Source organism: Fonsecaea monophora (genome assembly GCF_001642475.1).
Source record: "Fonsecaea monophora strain CBS 269.37 chromosome Unknown Scaff15, whole genome shotgun sequence".
In the NCBI taxonomy this organism is placed as follows: Eukaryota; Fungi; Ascomycota; class Eurotiomycetes; order Chaetothyriales; family Herpotrichiellaceae; genus Fonsecaea; species Fonsecaea monophora.
The window spans coordinates 76356-92426 of NW_019173946.1; the positions used below are offsets into that span (position 1 = coordinate 76356).

Sequence of the window (16071 nt, forward strand, 5' to 3'; positions counted from 1 at the left end):
GCCCGGAGCGCATCTCTGAGCTTTAGAAGAAGCATATTGAGGAGCGACGAGTGGTTCGAGAGGACACTGAGCTTATGTCAAGCAGCCTGGTTAGTTTGGGCTAATGCAGCTGGATATGCATTCGTTGGCAACGTCGTCAGGGCCTGCAAGTCATCCCTCATGTTGCAGTGTTGCGCTGTACTCTGAGAAATTGTGTGCGTTGTTCTTCTGGTCCCCTCTAGTTGTAGTCGTTGGTAGCCGATCAAAAAGACCCCCAAAAGTCTTTCCTGATAGATTGATGCGCCATAATGAAAAAAATGTCCTGTGGCTTTCACGGCCTTTTTCGTGGATCTCTGCGTCCAGACCTCGTGTTGCAGGTGATTTGAAACCGCTGGGAATCCCAAAGGTGCCCGTATTGGCGAAGTTGGGTACTTTACTTGCAAGCGAGCGACCGAAAAACCTCCCCCGCATTATTGCCCTGCAGTGACTATTGAACTTGGGAACCTTGGTCACTCTACGGTACGTTGTACTCTGCACCCTTGCATTGGGTTATTGAACCGCGCCTCTCCGCCATTCAAGCCACGAACAAGCACCACAAGAGAACCAACCTGAGACGAGGTGGAGGAGGAACAAGCAAAAGAGGAGGAGATATTTCTCCCCGTAGTTCGGACAATCAATCCTCTGTGCGGCGACGCCTGACCGCTGAATCAAATCACATCACATCACACGCTGCGACTGCGAGTCACAAGCCGATCCTCGACTCAACACTCTGACCAAAGACGGAATCCCGCTTGCACTCACTCCCACGCCTCACCTCGCCCTGTTTCGCGAACATCCCTCATTTTGCCCTCTACGCCGCCTTTCGCCGTAGCCCCAGCATTCGCTGTTCCTGCTGCCGTCGGCCTGCGCCCTCCGCTGTAATGGAATTGGCCAGCGTATGACAGAACTACCTGGGGTCTCTGGTGTCGTGGAAGGTCAAGCCCAAGCCCAGGGTAAGGGCTGGGGCCAGCACGCTCAAGGTCGGTTTCCAAGCTCCTCTTCCCAAACTCCGGCCGTATTCCAACCTGCTCACCCTGTGCGGCGACAGCTGTTCCTTCTCGTTTGCCATCCCAAGCGCCCGATAACAATGCTCAAGACGATGCCGAACCTATGTCTAGACCCGAACCTTCAGAACCTACCTCGACGGGTTCTCCGCGCTTCGGCAGCTCTTCCTCGAAGGAAGCTACCTTTAACCATGTTTCTCCGTCTAGACGCCTCCGGGAGCAGGACACAGCCACATCGATGTTGAGGACTACTTCAAAGGCGCACAGTGTTGCAAGAGACGGTGAAGATGGTGGAAGCCCATCACTCGGCTTACCAAGTCGGGAGATCCCTTTTGCCCACATGCGTGTGCATTTCGACGACTTTGCAAAACAACTTCGTCTACATCGACACCATGAGTACCGGAAGCGAATGCTCTACCACCAACGGGACCGCTTACGAAACGCTATAGCCCTCTCTGGCCGTTTACAGCGCGTAGGCTCATGGGTGCATGATGGCTTGGTCCAGATTTCTCAACAGTCGGATCCGAGCGGTTTCACCAGGGTATATCAACACATGCAGGATCTGGTCAACCTCTGCCATTCACAGTGGTATTACGAGATTCATGCCTCTGATTCCACCTCTACCGTGACCTTCAAAACGCCCATCAAGGATTCCTTTTTTGCGAGGCTATCACCTGCTATCCAGGAGGACTGTCTGGAACTCGTACAAACCTTGAGAAGTAATCCTCGTTTTCTTATCGAGAGATTCAAGGCAATGAACTCCGAACAGGTCAAGGGTCTCTCGACATCGCCAAAATTCAAAAAGCTCCCTGAGTCGGTCCTCGCATCACTGTCACAAAACCGTGGTCGCGAATCGCAGCGCAGACGTCCTAGATCCACTTATAAGGACTTTGAGGATGAAACACAATTGATTCGGAGTAAGGCATATTCCAAAGAGCTTGAAGATTACGCAACATCTTTTGAGCGGTCGAATCCGTTAGCTTTTCTCATTCACAATGTGTATGGCTCTACCCAGGACGTTCTGAATAAAGAAAGCCAACTGCGCTTTTCCACATGGTCAACAATTTGCGCCACTTTGCTGCTAGAGTCGGGGCCGACATTCGATGCGATCATTGGCGAGGTTCTGTCTGCATTTGCACACTTGTACGAATGGCAGATCAAAGACCGCCTGGAAATCTTCTTGATGGGCAGTCTACAGCGAGGTGCCTTCCTATATAACTCTCTGGAGAGCGCTACCACGGGTTCTCGGATGGACATCGGGTCCTTCGATCCGTCTAACACTCCTCAAGCACAGGCCTTCTTTGATGCAGAAGTCAAAGAGCTTTTCCAAATCTTGTGTTGTGATGGCGGCATACCCACAGGCGCACTATGCTTGGGTCGAGCGATCATTGGGAGGCTTCGCACAGTGGAGAGCCAGAGTGCTTTTCGCGGTCAATTCTTCTTTAGGTGGTTCTTACAAGATTTCCTGCGCGTCGCCATCTCTTTTCCAGAGGTACTGTGCTTGTAAACTTTCTGTTTTCTCAGCTGACAGCAAGGCAGGATGAAAAAATGCTCCTTCAATTCCACATCAACGGCCGGGCTAGGTTTCATTTGCTTCATAGGCTTTGGGATCGAGCAGTTGCTCGTGCCACCGAGACCTTCAACCCAATGTAAAATTTCACGTTTTGTTGCAAAGAGGAAGCACACTAATATCTCACGCAGGGCTGCACAACAGGTCGATCAAGATATTCAAAACTGTGTAAACGGTATTATCGGCCGAATCTCTGCAGATACCCAGTGTTCCAATCCGTATCGGTCTGAAACGCTTTCGAGCACCATTGCCGAGCCCAGTGGCTCGTCCTACATCTCAATCTGCGCAGCGGATATTGCTCACCTTCTGGAGAAGCTGAGACCGCAGGTTCTCCATACCTCGAGTCCGTTTGGGCCATTCTTGAGCTCCTCACAGACGACCTTCAACATGCAATATTCCCGAGCCAGTTCCAAATTTGAACGTCTGTGCAGACGTATACTAGATGTTATCGAGCCTGGCCACTCGTCGAAGAACGTGCATCCACGGCAAGAAAATTGGGCATTGTTACTAGTTTCGGAGACAGGGAAGATATTGACAGCATCAACAGGATTGTTGACCAACGGGTCAACGAGGATAGAAGGTCTAGGTGAACTTGATCCAGCAGAGGACGCTGCCCTTCGCCTGGCAGACCAACCCACCGTCCTACGTAATCGCCAAATCGCCGACCAGATACCGACTAAAGGGATCGGCAACCTCAGCCTCACCGAAATGTTTGCCGCCCAAGCGAATACGTCTCATATAAAGACTGACAGCATTACTTCGATGTACTGGCACGATGCACTTAAATACTTGCGGATCTGTTATCCACTCACAGTCCTAACGGGTGACGATACAAAGGTGCTTGGACCATTAACTCAGAAATTGAAGAGATGTCGACAGGAGCTTGAGGATGAATGTCTGCAGATGGAACAGGAAGTGGCGGCGCTCGCAGCTTCTTACACTCTCGCAAGAGAAGATCTATCCAAGGCCTCTGGTTGGCTTGATAAACTTCGGATGAAGCTGTGGTATGAAAGTAACGTACTGACCTCCAATGTTTACGACAATGCAAGAAATATCACGGTTGCGCTGAACAACATGGCACTGCCACCCCTTCAGAAGTTTGCTTCGGCTCAGCAACCAAACGTCTCACTGGAGCCGAGCCGGCCGGGCACTTCTGCGACATCAGCCTCATCCATCTTTGATCAACCTAGACTTGATACCATGACGATCCTAAAAGCACCAGTGGAACATGGTGGACCTCGAAAACTGTCTGATCCACAGATTGAGAAAACGAGAAAGTGGCTCGAGCGGAATCACGTGGAAAACTTCTGTCGAGGCGAAGAGAGAATCCACCGATTCTGCATGGAGGTTAAGCTGGTCACCCGAAAACTGGTCGGGGAGACCTTGGCTGATAGTCCGGTTCTTTGGGCCAGCGAACTGTTCGCAAGGGAGAAATCTCTGTACGACATTCATGCAGTTTTCGGAGGCTATCCGAGCACTAGGCCCCCAAGTGTGATGAGTGAGCCGCTTTCATCCACTTCTTTTCCAATACGCACAGCATTCTTGGGCTCAAGAACATCGATCTATGGTGGCTCGAGCGGACTTGGAAGGGACGTTTTAGGTAGTGACATGGCGTCGTTCATCAGCTCACCAGGGCGAGCGACCACGTCCACGACTCTGGAGAGCACCTTCTGGTCACCGGCCCAATCAAACTCGAGGTCAGTCACCTCGGCCTCTGTACAGTCCAGGCCAGCTTCGACATTCGAGGATGTCGCCCTAAGCCGACCCATCGATCGTGGCCAAGAAAAGGCGAGCTTTTTGGAGAGCCTGCGACAAGACCTAACCTCACTGTTGCTCTCGGATCTCGGATGCCCTGTGTGGAGCTGTGGAAGTGAAAGCGACACATGGATGAACGCAGCGTGGCAGACCCCGGGCATTCTTGAACGGCTACTGCAGCGTACTGTGCTAGCTCAGCTGCTCCCTGCTCAATCAGGGACTGGAGGCCCGATGAACACCTCCCATTCAGGAAGCCCAAGAAAACAGAAAACGCGATCTCAGAGTGCAGCCCCGCTGCCGTACTCGCCGGCCAGGAATCATTCGATCACTACCACAGGGTCACTGGAAAAACTGCTTACCAATAGCAATGGTGAGCTGACCGCAGGAAGCTTCCCATATCTGACAGCATTTGACGACGTCCTCGGCCGAGTGAGGGATCACACGGATCCCATTCTGAAACTCCGGGCCATTCGCGATTTTCGATTATTGTCACAGGCTTTTCAGCGGAACCACCAAGAAGCCATTCAGAAAGCTAACTCGGCGGCGCAAGATGTCGACTCCCAGGACCCGACACGACGACGCAGCCTCGACCCAAACGTGCTATCACAAAATCTAAAACGACAACACCGTCAGGGCAAACCCCAAAGTCGAGGCGTGGCTCAGAACTCTGCAGGTGAGAGTGCCACTGTCCAGTTTCTGAAGGACCTTCTCTTTGTTCTTCGGCCAAAGACAATCTTTCGGGATCTGCAATACATTGCCGCATTTGTGTCTTCGGAAACACTAGACGATATGGAGCTGGGCCCTGCATTCCTCCACGTAGGATTGGCAGCGTTGGCCTGGAAAGACGAGGTGTGTCGCGGCATGGTCGATGTGGCAGACCGAATTGTTGCCAAGGACGCGATCAAAAGAAACGTATCAAGTGGTGGTCGCCGGGAGCTGTCGATCCTCAGGGCGATGGAGTACTGGATCATCGGCGCGCAAGAAGGCAACCCAATTGCACAACGAGAGCTGGCAAGTCTATATCTCACCCATCCGGACGTGCCTCCAATCGTCAGTCTCCCACTTGCCTTGTCCTCGGAGATTTTCAAGCGTGAAATGAGGTGGAAAGAAGAGGAGGAGGAAGAGGGATGGCGCCGTAACAGTCAGGCGCTGTGCCTTGCCCTGCACTGGATGCAGGAGGCTGCCAAAAATGGGGATACTGTCGCGCAGACCAAACTGGAGGAGCGCGAGGCCGGCCGTTCAATTCGATGAGGTGACACTGTTTTTATTATCACAACTTCTTTGGCCCGCCCTAAGCAGAAGGCTTAACGGGCTTTTTTTTTTACTGGGGTGGCTTGGATGTCTTTTGCTGCCAACATGGGGTTCTCTGGAGACATGCGAATTGGTTTTATTGGAAGTTTTTCGGGCTATTCAGGCACTCCCTTTTTTTGTTTGGTTCGTGCATGGCCTTGTTTCTGTGAGTGTAGCAACTCAAGCGATACACGTGTACTTGTGCTACGGGTGGCAGACTGCTATTTGGCGAGTTTTAAATTCTGTTGGAGGATATGAACCGGTCGACATCAGCGCCCGGCAGGACCAGATCAACACTCTCAGGCGGTCAGGGAGGTCTTTGAAGCCTTACATCTCGCTCTTGCGTTGAATGGATGGACAGATGATGGGCAATGCGGTTGCCATGTGTGAGCTAGTTACTGGTGAAAATGCACCAACAGAACTGTGCAGTTGGGTAGAAATTTTCTGGGTCCGTTGTCCAACTCTTGTTTTTCGCCCGATAGAGGCATTGCAGTAGCCGTGAGCCGTGGATTCCATGTACCTCCGTACCGAGTGGGGCAATGATGAACTAGGTCAAAGGGTCGACATATCCTGGGTCGCCCTGAAAGTTCACTACGCCCACAATTTGCCTTGGCCAGTCAGAGATGCTGCTCGGGGGACTTTAGTGAGGAAGTCAGGCGATCAGGGAGGACGCATTGTCCTCGTGGACGAATCATGAGGGCGCGAGGGGAAGGACAGAGATTTCAGCAGCTCTAGGAATTCAGGCACATGCATCGGGGAAGGAGGATTTGCGGTTGCACAGCAGGAAGGAAATGCAGCTCAGCCTAAAGAGAGTAGGCAAAGGCAACGGAGAAACGACGGGGAGAGATCCAGACCTTGGCCTCTTATTGAAGACATGCCAGTTCATCGCTGACACCCTAGAGACCGTCCAGAGCATTCCGCAAGCTGACCGGGGACACCGCATGAAGGGAGAGCGGAAAGGAACAGCTGTACGCCCCGAGGCGATGGAGTGAGGTGCGCAAACACCAAGTCATGAGTACAGTAGCTTAGCGCGAGTTCGTGCCTTTGACTGGAGGAGTTCATTTCGTTTCATGCGGCTAAAGGGCAACCTTGACCCTGATGATGACCACGAGTCGCCGCAGGGAGCAAGACACGAGATAAGCCAATGCAAGAGATTTGCAAAAAAGAAAGAGCCCGGGGAATCAAGGCGACAGAATTTTTCTCTTCGCCCCAATTGCAGACCACGGTAGGAAGAGGTCGTGTACGGAAAACGCAGCTTCTGTCATTCTCATTGGAATGGATCAACGGAGGATTTCTGTATGAGGGAGGGGGGGTAAAAAAGGCCGAGCGCGTGAGGAGATACCGAGTCGTATGGAGAGAAAGTTGAGATGAAGCAGTAGCTGAATGTCTGAATGATGCATGATGATTCAGTGGTGGTAGTAGTGGTTGAAGTAGTGAGCGCAGCCGAACACACACAACCCAGGGGGGTGACGGGGCTTGGTGCCTGTGACGTCGGATGCCAAGATCCCAAGCCTCGGGATTCCCGTTTGTAATGACGGTAGGCTATCCGGCTCACTGGGACAACTGGTCGTGCTGTTCCAGCAAAGTCTAGCTGCCGCCACCCAAAGCCTCCCGTTGCCCCCCACCAAAAACACTCCGTCATTTGATCCACTCTTAATTCTACGTAACTGCCACTCCAGTCCCTCGACTCTCCATCTGCTGCCCGTCACACATCACGCACCCCTCCCTGCACATGCTCTCTTTTCACTCAACTGACTTACAACCAAGCAACTGGGACAAATATCCAAGAATTCCCTCGTCGACCATCCAGAGGATGATCATCGCCTCGTCGTCCTAATCACCACCTTCCCATATCACCGTGCAACTGATATCCGGCCTGCGTGTCTTTCTCCAACTACTTCTACTTGGTTGTATCCACAGGCCTCAATCTCCAGTTTTGATTCTCCACTGCAACCACCATAACCCATTGTCCGATCCCAGGGAAACACAACTCTTGTCTCTCCTTTCGGTTCATATCCTTCCTCTCACACAAATCCTCGCCGGTCACTCTCCTGACCAAGATCCGCCTGACTCTCCGCCTCCAACTCCGATCGTCAAACGAGTCCTCTTTCGGTTCTATTCCACATCCCTCCGCAGAATTCAAACTTGGCCGTTTTACGATCACAGCCTCTCATCCCTTGAATACGGACGACGCGGAATTTCACGTCTGCAACTTCATCATCCCGACGCTGAAACTTAAAGTACAATCTCGCCCACCATGACAGTCGAAGTCCGTCACTCCCCACCTCCCTTGCACCAGCCGGGTTCCGGTAATATTAGGCCGAAGGGTGAGTTATCAGCGTCTTCTGCTCAGGGAGTCCTCATCACTAACCCCCTAATGCAGGAATATTGAAGAATCCATCCTTTTCATCTTCCAGCGGCCATCCGGGCTCGCCCTCAAAAGAGGAATTCCACCTACCTCCGCATATGCCCCTCGACCCAAAGGAAGAGAGAGAACTTGTACTTCAGAACACCCTTCAAAATGCCGGTCCTCGCCGCTCGTCGTCCGCCGCTAGACGGGCATCCGCGTCGCGCCGTCACTCGGCCGCGTTGGCCGCAAACCATGAAGACGACCCGGAAAAGATGCGTCTGAAGTGGGACGAAGCAAACCTCTATCTGGCTGAGCAGGAATCAGGCGGACGCATGAAGATCACCGAACCAAAGACACCCTATCAATATGGAGACGCCATGATGGAAGACGATGACGAGGAAGATGTGGCTATCGACCCTCGCTTTGTCAACGTCGATGAAGTCGAAATGGCAAAGGCTCCGAAGCCGAATAAAAAACATCGAGAAAGCGAGATCCCTGGTCTGGAGCTCGGCGAGCCTGAAGAGGAGCTTTCTCCGCGATCCACAGCAGCGCTAGAGGAAGAAAGAATTGTCAGGGGTTCGAACAATCTTTCGAGGGAATCAAGTAAAGAAAAGCATGTTAGTGTCAGTGACGGGAGTGATGCAGATGGGCTGCAGGAACAAGTTGGCATGCCCACTCGTGAGGAGCAGGAGAAACACCGCCAATTTGAGGAGAGGAGGAAGAAGCATTATGAGATGAAGGACATCAAGAATCTACTTGGGTAAGTTGGTGACTTCCTGGATCTCTTTTCTTCTTCTAGACTGGTGTTGCTAATAATGACATACAGACACCCCGAGGAGTTGGATATGGAAGATGAGGAACCGCCCGTTCCAGCTGCGATGCCAAAAGATCTGCCAGAGCGATCGGTTAATGGCACCCGCTAGAGTGTCCTTTCGCTATGCCTGGTGCACCTTTTCAGCCCTTTTTGAAAACGGTGTCTTCGCCATCATTCCAATCGATCCTTCAGGCATGAAAAGACCTTTATACTCGGACGGATTTCACTAAACCGGATCAAAAGACAAAAGACGCATGGAAAGGGGCACTCGGCATTAGCACTGACACCAGCCAGACAGTATGCGAGTGCGCAGAGGGCTGGGTGGGTAGAGAAGAAAGGAGCATTTTCTCATATGATCTCCGCCAGGTCTCAATACTTGCTAATGTGTTGAGCGCCGGATGGAGGTCTCATTTCTTTTTGGAGTTGTATCGTTCACAAATACGCCAGCATCCATTCTCCGACCGAACCACCATGACGATTGTCGGTACAAACGCTCAGCATTCGTCTGCGAAGTTAAACCGCGGGTTTGCCTCTACTTGGGATGTCAGACTTCGTTTTGATCAGCATTATTCCACGCCACTATATGCTCTTGATTCCTGCGATTGGCCTTACTGTGGACGGCCAGCTGATTTTCCAGCCACGACCTTTTGCATTTTGCTTTGTCTTCTCCCAACCTGCGGAAACACTCGACTTCAATCCACGTTCGCCAATGTTTCATGATACATCTCTCCGTTTTTCGGTCATTCGCCGCATTTCTGTTTGTCACACGAGAGAGACCAGCAGACAACCGGGAGAAGGTGGGACGATCGCTGAGTGTTCAAAATGAAAATAGTCAACTTCAAGGGCCGCAAAAAGGGATGGCGTGCCAGCCAGGGAGCTCTGATTGCATTGAACTACTGTTGTTCTGTCCGAATGGCACGTCCATGTTTACACTCGTCTCATCCACCAACCAAGAAACGGTTCAAGGAAAAGGGAGGCAGTTCGATTTTTGTCGCGGACACGAGGGTTGAAGGGTTCAACCAAAAACAAAAAAAAAAACAACACACCCATACACACAAAACTCAGTAGCATAGCTCTCTCTGCTCGGGTACTTGGTGCTTGCGGCCTCGCTGTCGCACACCACCAGGCAAATGCAATGGAGATTATTATCATCGTCATCGTCGCCGTCGTTTTCGTCACTGTAATTGCCGTTGCCTTTTTCCATTTTCCATTCTCCATTTTCCATATACCTCTTTTACAGATCGGTGTGTATACAAGCAGAGATAGATGTCTCTACTCGGTAAAAGGCCTTGCGGTATTCACTGAGCAACGCCACGTCACATTATTCTCTGGTCAAGAAGGGCGGCATTAGGCGTAAAGCCATCTTGGATTTAAGTAACGTGTATAGGATTCCTACCTGGCACATGGGTCCGGTTGGTTATTGGGGAATACTTTTTTCTCTTGATATTATGTTCTAAAGTGCAGTTAAAATAGGTCTCGCCGTGGTGTACCCCGTTGTGTCTAGGCAGTATACCAAGTTGAACACTCACACTCACTGCACTGCCATGCACTGTTATGTACCATTCAACTGCCCTTCATATGGTCCTGGTGGTCCACTCTCTGAATCTCTTTAGAAAACTTCCTAGATCATTGCGTAAATACACACGTGGATCCAAGAGGTGTGGGTGTGTGTGTGTGTATGTATGTGTATGTGTGTAACTGAAGCTCTTATCCAATGCGCAGCTTCCCCAAGATTAGACTCTGCACGATATCCTCGTTGCACATTACTTTGATCTTGATGCCGGGGTGGCTCGTTTCCGGGGTTGCATTTCGGTCGTCGTCGTCTTCCTGAGCATATTCATGTTGTCGCTTGCCTCGCTTGCGACCGCGCTGAGGTTGACTCACCCTCTTGCTCGACGAAGGAGTCAGGAAGGCGACCTGCGCGGCTTCAACTTCTCGATCGTCCACGAAGATATATTTTGGCGTTTCGCACTCGTCCAAAGTAGCTTCCAGTCTCATTTTCGCGGCCGTCAGATCAGTCTCCAGCTCGACTTTGGCCGGATCCAGGGCGCGCACGAGTGAGAGGTATGGACGCCGCTTGACCTCAGCTTTACCCTTGCCCATCACGACAATGACTTGAGATTCCCTGAAGATTTTCGGTCTTAGGCCGATGATATCTATGACTCTTAAACCATCTGCGCTTGCCGAGAAAGGCAGAATGCGCGACTTTGTCGCGCCTTCGAGCTCAGCACTTTCTCCAGCGGGGAGAAGGTAGCTTGCCCAATCGACAACCTGATCAGATTCGACGCAAACTTCGATCCATCTCCCACTGAGGCAAGGGAGTCCCAGAGCTAAAGCCTGAAGGTATTTTTCTTTTCGAGAATGGCGGTCAGTAAGAAGAGCAGCGAACGAAAAGCCAGAAAATTCGTCTTTCAATTGCATCGAGTCCGGTTCAAAGAGATCGAGGAAGGACTCCCGCAGGACGATGCCACCATGGGTTTGCACCAGATCCACGAGATATCCCCTCCGGCTGCTGTCATCGTATGAAATTGCGAACGCCATCTTACTGAGTAGACCTTTTGTGGGCTCGGTGATTTGTGCAGCGAAAGATCCCGTTCCAGTTATGCCTCGACGAGTCCGCGATGAAGGCGTGCTGGGTGTAGAAGCTCGATTCAGGGGCGTGGAGATTCCGGATGAAAGCACTGCGTGGACCGCAGGCTTATACTCGTAAATCCGATCTTTCATCTGTCCCCACATGATACTGTCCAGGTATACCGCCGAGACGGGTACCTTCTTCACAGTCTCCGCTGATGCTTCTGTCAGCAACCTTTTCGCTTGCTTTGGAGCAACTAGGATCGTCTGGTAGCCACGGATATCGGTCACCACAGTCCCGTTGGTGGGACCGTTGCCTTGCACAATCTTGTCGTCGAAACCTCGAATAATATGAGAAACCTTGGGAAAGCCTCGCATATCTATCTTGACCTGGTCACCAATACGCAGGTCCAAACTCCGCACCCCGAACTCGTCGACTTCATCGGGTTCGTATCCTTCCCACTGAATCAGAAATCGGCTCGAGGCGGAGTTCGGACGCCCAAGACAAATGGCAGGGTGATAGGCACGGGTCTTGCCAATGAAACATGCAAATACCATATTTGGTGCAATGTTCCGTTCACTTGAATCATCTGCCGCCTCAACGTCGGCTGGTGGTGTCAGGGCAGCACTCAAATTTGCAGATCGATGCAAGCGGAGAGGATCGGGCGTGTTTTGTTGACCTTCGATACGATCGGGCAAGGGAGGATCCGGTGCAGGGATCTTCACTACCTTCAGCTTCTTGTTTAATGTGCTGTGGCCCTCTTCTAGTGCACCGGCGTCTCTTGCTTTCCTTTTCACCCCTGTCGAAGACTTGATGAGAGGGACTGCCTTCTGTGGTGGCGAGTCCTGAAGGTCCCACGCCGATGCCCGAGCTGTAGAATTCATATGTCGAGGCCGTGTACTAGAAGCGCTCAATACCTTTGCCGTTGGCCTTCTTTCCCTCCGCGAGTACGTCGAGACAGGTGACACAGCTCGTACAGATTGTTCCGATCGGCCGTCTCCTGATTCTGGTTCTGGGTGGTCCAACTCATTCTGATCACTCGACGGGCTAGAAGCCTTATTTGTGTTGTTGGCAATGTTTCTCTGTTGTCTACCACTTGCTCGGCCGACAGGAGACAAAGCCGCACCCCTTGATTCTTCAAAGTTGCTCCTCTTTGGGGAAGGATTCTGGAAGTCCGCGTCCAGCTGCAGCGCCTCAATTGCGTTGAAGCTGACCTGGGACCTGAGAGGTGATGGTTCTGCAGCAATCTCTGCCATGCGCAACCGTCGCTTCCCAGGAGACGTCGTCACAATAGGAGGACTACTTAATTCGGTTGCGGCAGGTTCTTCAAAGGCTACGGTTGAGGTTTGCTTGTGAGTCGGTGCTGTGTCAAACGCGTCATTACTCTCAGTATCCCTGGACTGAGGTTTGGGCTCGGACTGTCTCTCGCTTTGAATCTGTTGCTCGTTGGAGCTAGTCTCGGGAACTGTGCTGGTTGCTGGTTGAAGTGTCCGCGGGGTTGAGCTCAATCCAGCGTGGTCAACTACAATGGCGGATGGTTCCTCATCGGGCGACAGAGGTTCATCTGCTACCGCGCTCGAGGGGTTCAGAGGCAACGCCGAAGCCGTGTCCTTCTGATTTGTACTGAAAGGTCCCCCGGCTGATAGGGCAGGAGACTGTGGAACAAAATCAAGCACTCCGTCAGTAGCAGAAGATCTGGGAACTTGCGTAGTTGTCTGACGTTGCCTCGTGGGTCGTTCAGGCTGCGAATCTGCCACCGCAAACAATTGTGAGCCGTTGAAAGCAATCAGGTGACTGTGAGTCTCGAGGCCATGTCTGAGCAAGGGGCTATCTTGTACGTGAGTAGGAATGTCACTCATAATGCGGTGAAGTCTAGCGGTTGTTTCAGGTATCTGGCTTGCTCTATCGGAGAAATTCTCCTTGTCTTCGTCATCGACCAGCTCTATCGGCTGGCTCGAGCGTGTCACGACAACGGAGGTATTGTCTTCCTGCTCCGTTTCTTCCTCACTCTCGTGGGCTGAGATGTATCGATTGCGCTTGATTGGGCTCGAGTCGCTTTGATTTCTGGGTTGGTCCAGAGCCGGAGTCCTCGATGGGGGAGATCGTATCGGTCTAGGTATGGGAGACGACTTGGAGAGGGAGACACTTCGCATAGATTGCTTTGATATTGACGATAGCTGGGCCTGTATTTTTCGATCACGCTCACGCCGTCTCCGCTCTCTGTCCAGGAAACTATCCGCATCATCTTCAAAACTATCACGATCGGAATCTTCGTCCTCGTTCAGCATTTCCAGTTGTCTTCGACGAGCCTGTTCTCGTAGGGCCTGGGACTGCTGTATAGAGACATAGCGAGAAGCCGGTTCTGTCGAGGCTCGTTTAAAGTCGGACATGGGTCGCAAAGGTGATGAAGTCGCAGCGGTCATCGGACGGGGCTGGAGCTCGATGTTCGGCGAAGGACGGTCAGAGGGCAGATCTCCATTAGGGTTGCCGACGAAGGGCGAAGTGTTAGCCTGAGTTGCAGCAAATGCCTGGCTGAGGCCCATGACCTGAGCTTGAGCTTCACCACCTCGCAATAATGGGTTGCGAGGCAACTCGGGGCTGTCAACAACATCTCCATTGTATCTTCTCTTTCTACCAACAGTGGCTGGCGTCTTGAACCGCTGCGATTCCGGAAACTGGGTAAGAGCGCGAGGGGACTTGGAAGGAGAGAAGTCTATTGGTGGGGAGCCTGAATGTTCGTCCTCTCCCTCGCTCCCTGGCTCCTTCTGCGATGCCAAACTTGAGATCAGATCAATGTGACCTTCATCGCCCTCATGCAGTGTTGCTCCAGTCTCTTCTTCAAAGCCTTGGTCCAGCTCAAGGCCGTACTCTGGGTCTTGCAGTTGTCTAGCGCTTCGGCTGCGATTGAGAAGAGGCTCATAGTCCGAAGGAGACAGTTCTTGAGTCGGAGCATCGCTCCCTTGACTGGTCATCTTCTGTGAGGTGGCTTCTGCTTTGTTCGACACGGGCGCAGGTGGAAGGAATTGCAGTTGACTTTCGGCATTTGTGAGGATCAACTGAGACTCGGGGACAGTGCTGGGGAGTTGTGGCACAGAGGCTGATTCAGTATCATGAAGGGTAAGTTGAACGACACTCTCTGCCGAGATCTGAACTGTTGTGTGCAGGGTGTGTTCTGAATCTGGCTGTTCCTGGCCCGACTATGACACGATTAGCGGCTTGCGGCTTGCGACAGAGCCCAGGCGAACGCGTGGGCCGGGGTCGAAATTAGTTACCTCCAACGGCGCGAGAATGTCCGCTTTAAGATTTGCAAAGTCGATACTCAATAGACTATCTGTCGCCATATATGTGCATTAATCCACCATGCCATGAATCTGACCATGGACCCTGCATATGGACGTTTGGCGTCAACGAATTTAGACAATGAATCACGGACTTTTTCGCGTCAAAGGGTTCATGCAGGTCCAAATCCGACGCGCGTGCCATTGACATTGCGGGGCAGACAAAGCGGAAGTGGACGGAACAATGAGTAACTCCGGCCGAAGCAACTCGGCATATTATTGGACAGCCTTGTCTACCGCGAGCCTTGTTGGTGCCTGGCTCCCGCCTCCCCAAATGATCCTACAGCCTTACAGCCTCGACCTCTGGGTAATATGCCTGAGGGAGCTGTCCCGGACTCGGTTGTGCTTCATGATTCTGCATCAGAGGCTGCCCATATTCCTGCCTCGTATTCAATCTGACTGGTCCATGCGTTCGCGATCGCTTACGGAGGCAGAAAAACATTATGAGCGAGATGATGATAATAAGGCCGAACACTGCACCGACCACACCAGCCATAATCTCACCGACGTGGTGTCCTAGTTCGTTGGAGCTCTGCGAAATGCGAGGAGGCGCATTGGTCATGGTGCTTATGGCTATCGGATCGGTCTCGAAGGCCTCAGGCGACCATGTTGTCGTCACCCATTCTGGATGGCTCGCCACCCCCTTCGTCGTAGTGCCTTGCTCAACATTGTAACTCCCAAAGTAGGTTCCACAGGCAAAGCCAGTGTAATCATAGGGAGCATATTTGAAGGTATTGCAGTACGTCGACGAGCCTTCCGTACTGGTAGTAGTTGTCAGCAGTCAGCTCGTCGGAGAGACCACTACTCATATACATACCATTTCAGTATCATGTCATTGGACTGACAATTTTCGTCACAATAGCCCGCGGGTTGATCTGCATCGATGCAAGCCACCTTGTAATGGCATGAGTCCAAGACGACTTGTGATATCGACGTCGTCCGGTACGACGAACAACACCCGACCGCATTGAAGACGTAATTAGATGCGCAGTAGGCATTGCGGCAGCTGACAGGATAGGCTGTTCAGGTACGATTAGTGGCTTATTTCAGACACCATGCTCGCTGACAACACTCACAAGCGTTCGCGCTGATGTATCCACATACTGAGGTGAGGCTGCTTAAAGCCTGTACCTGTCGTTGTTGTAGGGCATGTTCTCTCGACGGCGCTGCAGTCGTGGCTGGGCGTGGACTTCGAAGTTCCTCATACAGTCCGCGAACAGCAGTTTGAGTAGGCCACGGCGGCAGAAAAGGTGCTTCGAGAGCCATGGTTGAGGCAGCAAGGTGCCGACTTCAGCCTTACTGACAGCCGTGGAATATTTATTGCAGATACACAGAGTCGGGGTGATGAAATAGAAACTGG

The 16071-nt window shown here is 52.0% G+C and overlaps 3 protein-coding genes across 3 annotated transcripts; 2 read left to right on the forward strand and 1 right to left on the reverse strand.

Moving 5' to 3' along the window:
* Positions 1-1128: 1128 nt before the first annotated feature.
* On the forward strand, positions 1129-5598 carry AYO21_03130 (hypothetical protein; the record flags this gene model as incomplete). The annotated part of the gene is made up of 3 exons (XM_022653104.1): positions 1129-2514; positions 2562-2671; positions 2724-5598. 3 exons carry the CDS (start codon positions 1129-1131, stop codon positions 5596-5598), a joined length of 4371 nt encoding a protein of 1456 aa, XP_022514497.1.
* Positions 5599-7894: 2296 nt separating this feature from the next.
* Positions 7895-8910, forward strand: AYO21_03131 (hypothetical protein; the record flags this gene model as incomplete). The annotated part of the gene is made up of 3 exons (XM_022653105.1): positions 7895-7964; positions 8021-8747; positions 8814-8910. 3 exons carry the CDS (start codon positions 7895-7897, stop codon positions 8908-8910), a joined length of 894 nt encoding a protein of 297 aa, XP_022514498.1.
* Positions 8911-10508: 1598 nt separating this feature from the next.
* On the reverse strand, positions 10509-15977 carry AYO21_03132 (hypothetical protein; the record flags this gene model as incomplete). Its single annotated transcript, XM_022653106.1, has 4 exons — positions 10509-14570; positions 15004-15472; positions 15529-15730; positions 15788-15977. The coding sequence occupies 4 exons, from the start codon at positions 15975-15977 to the stop codon at positions 10509-10511; spliced, it is 4923 nt and encodes a 1640-aa protein (XP_022514499.1).
* Positions 15978-16071: the final 94 nt, after the last annotated feature.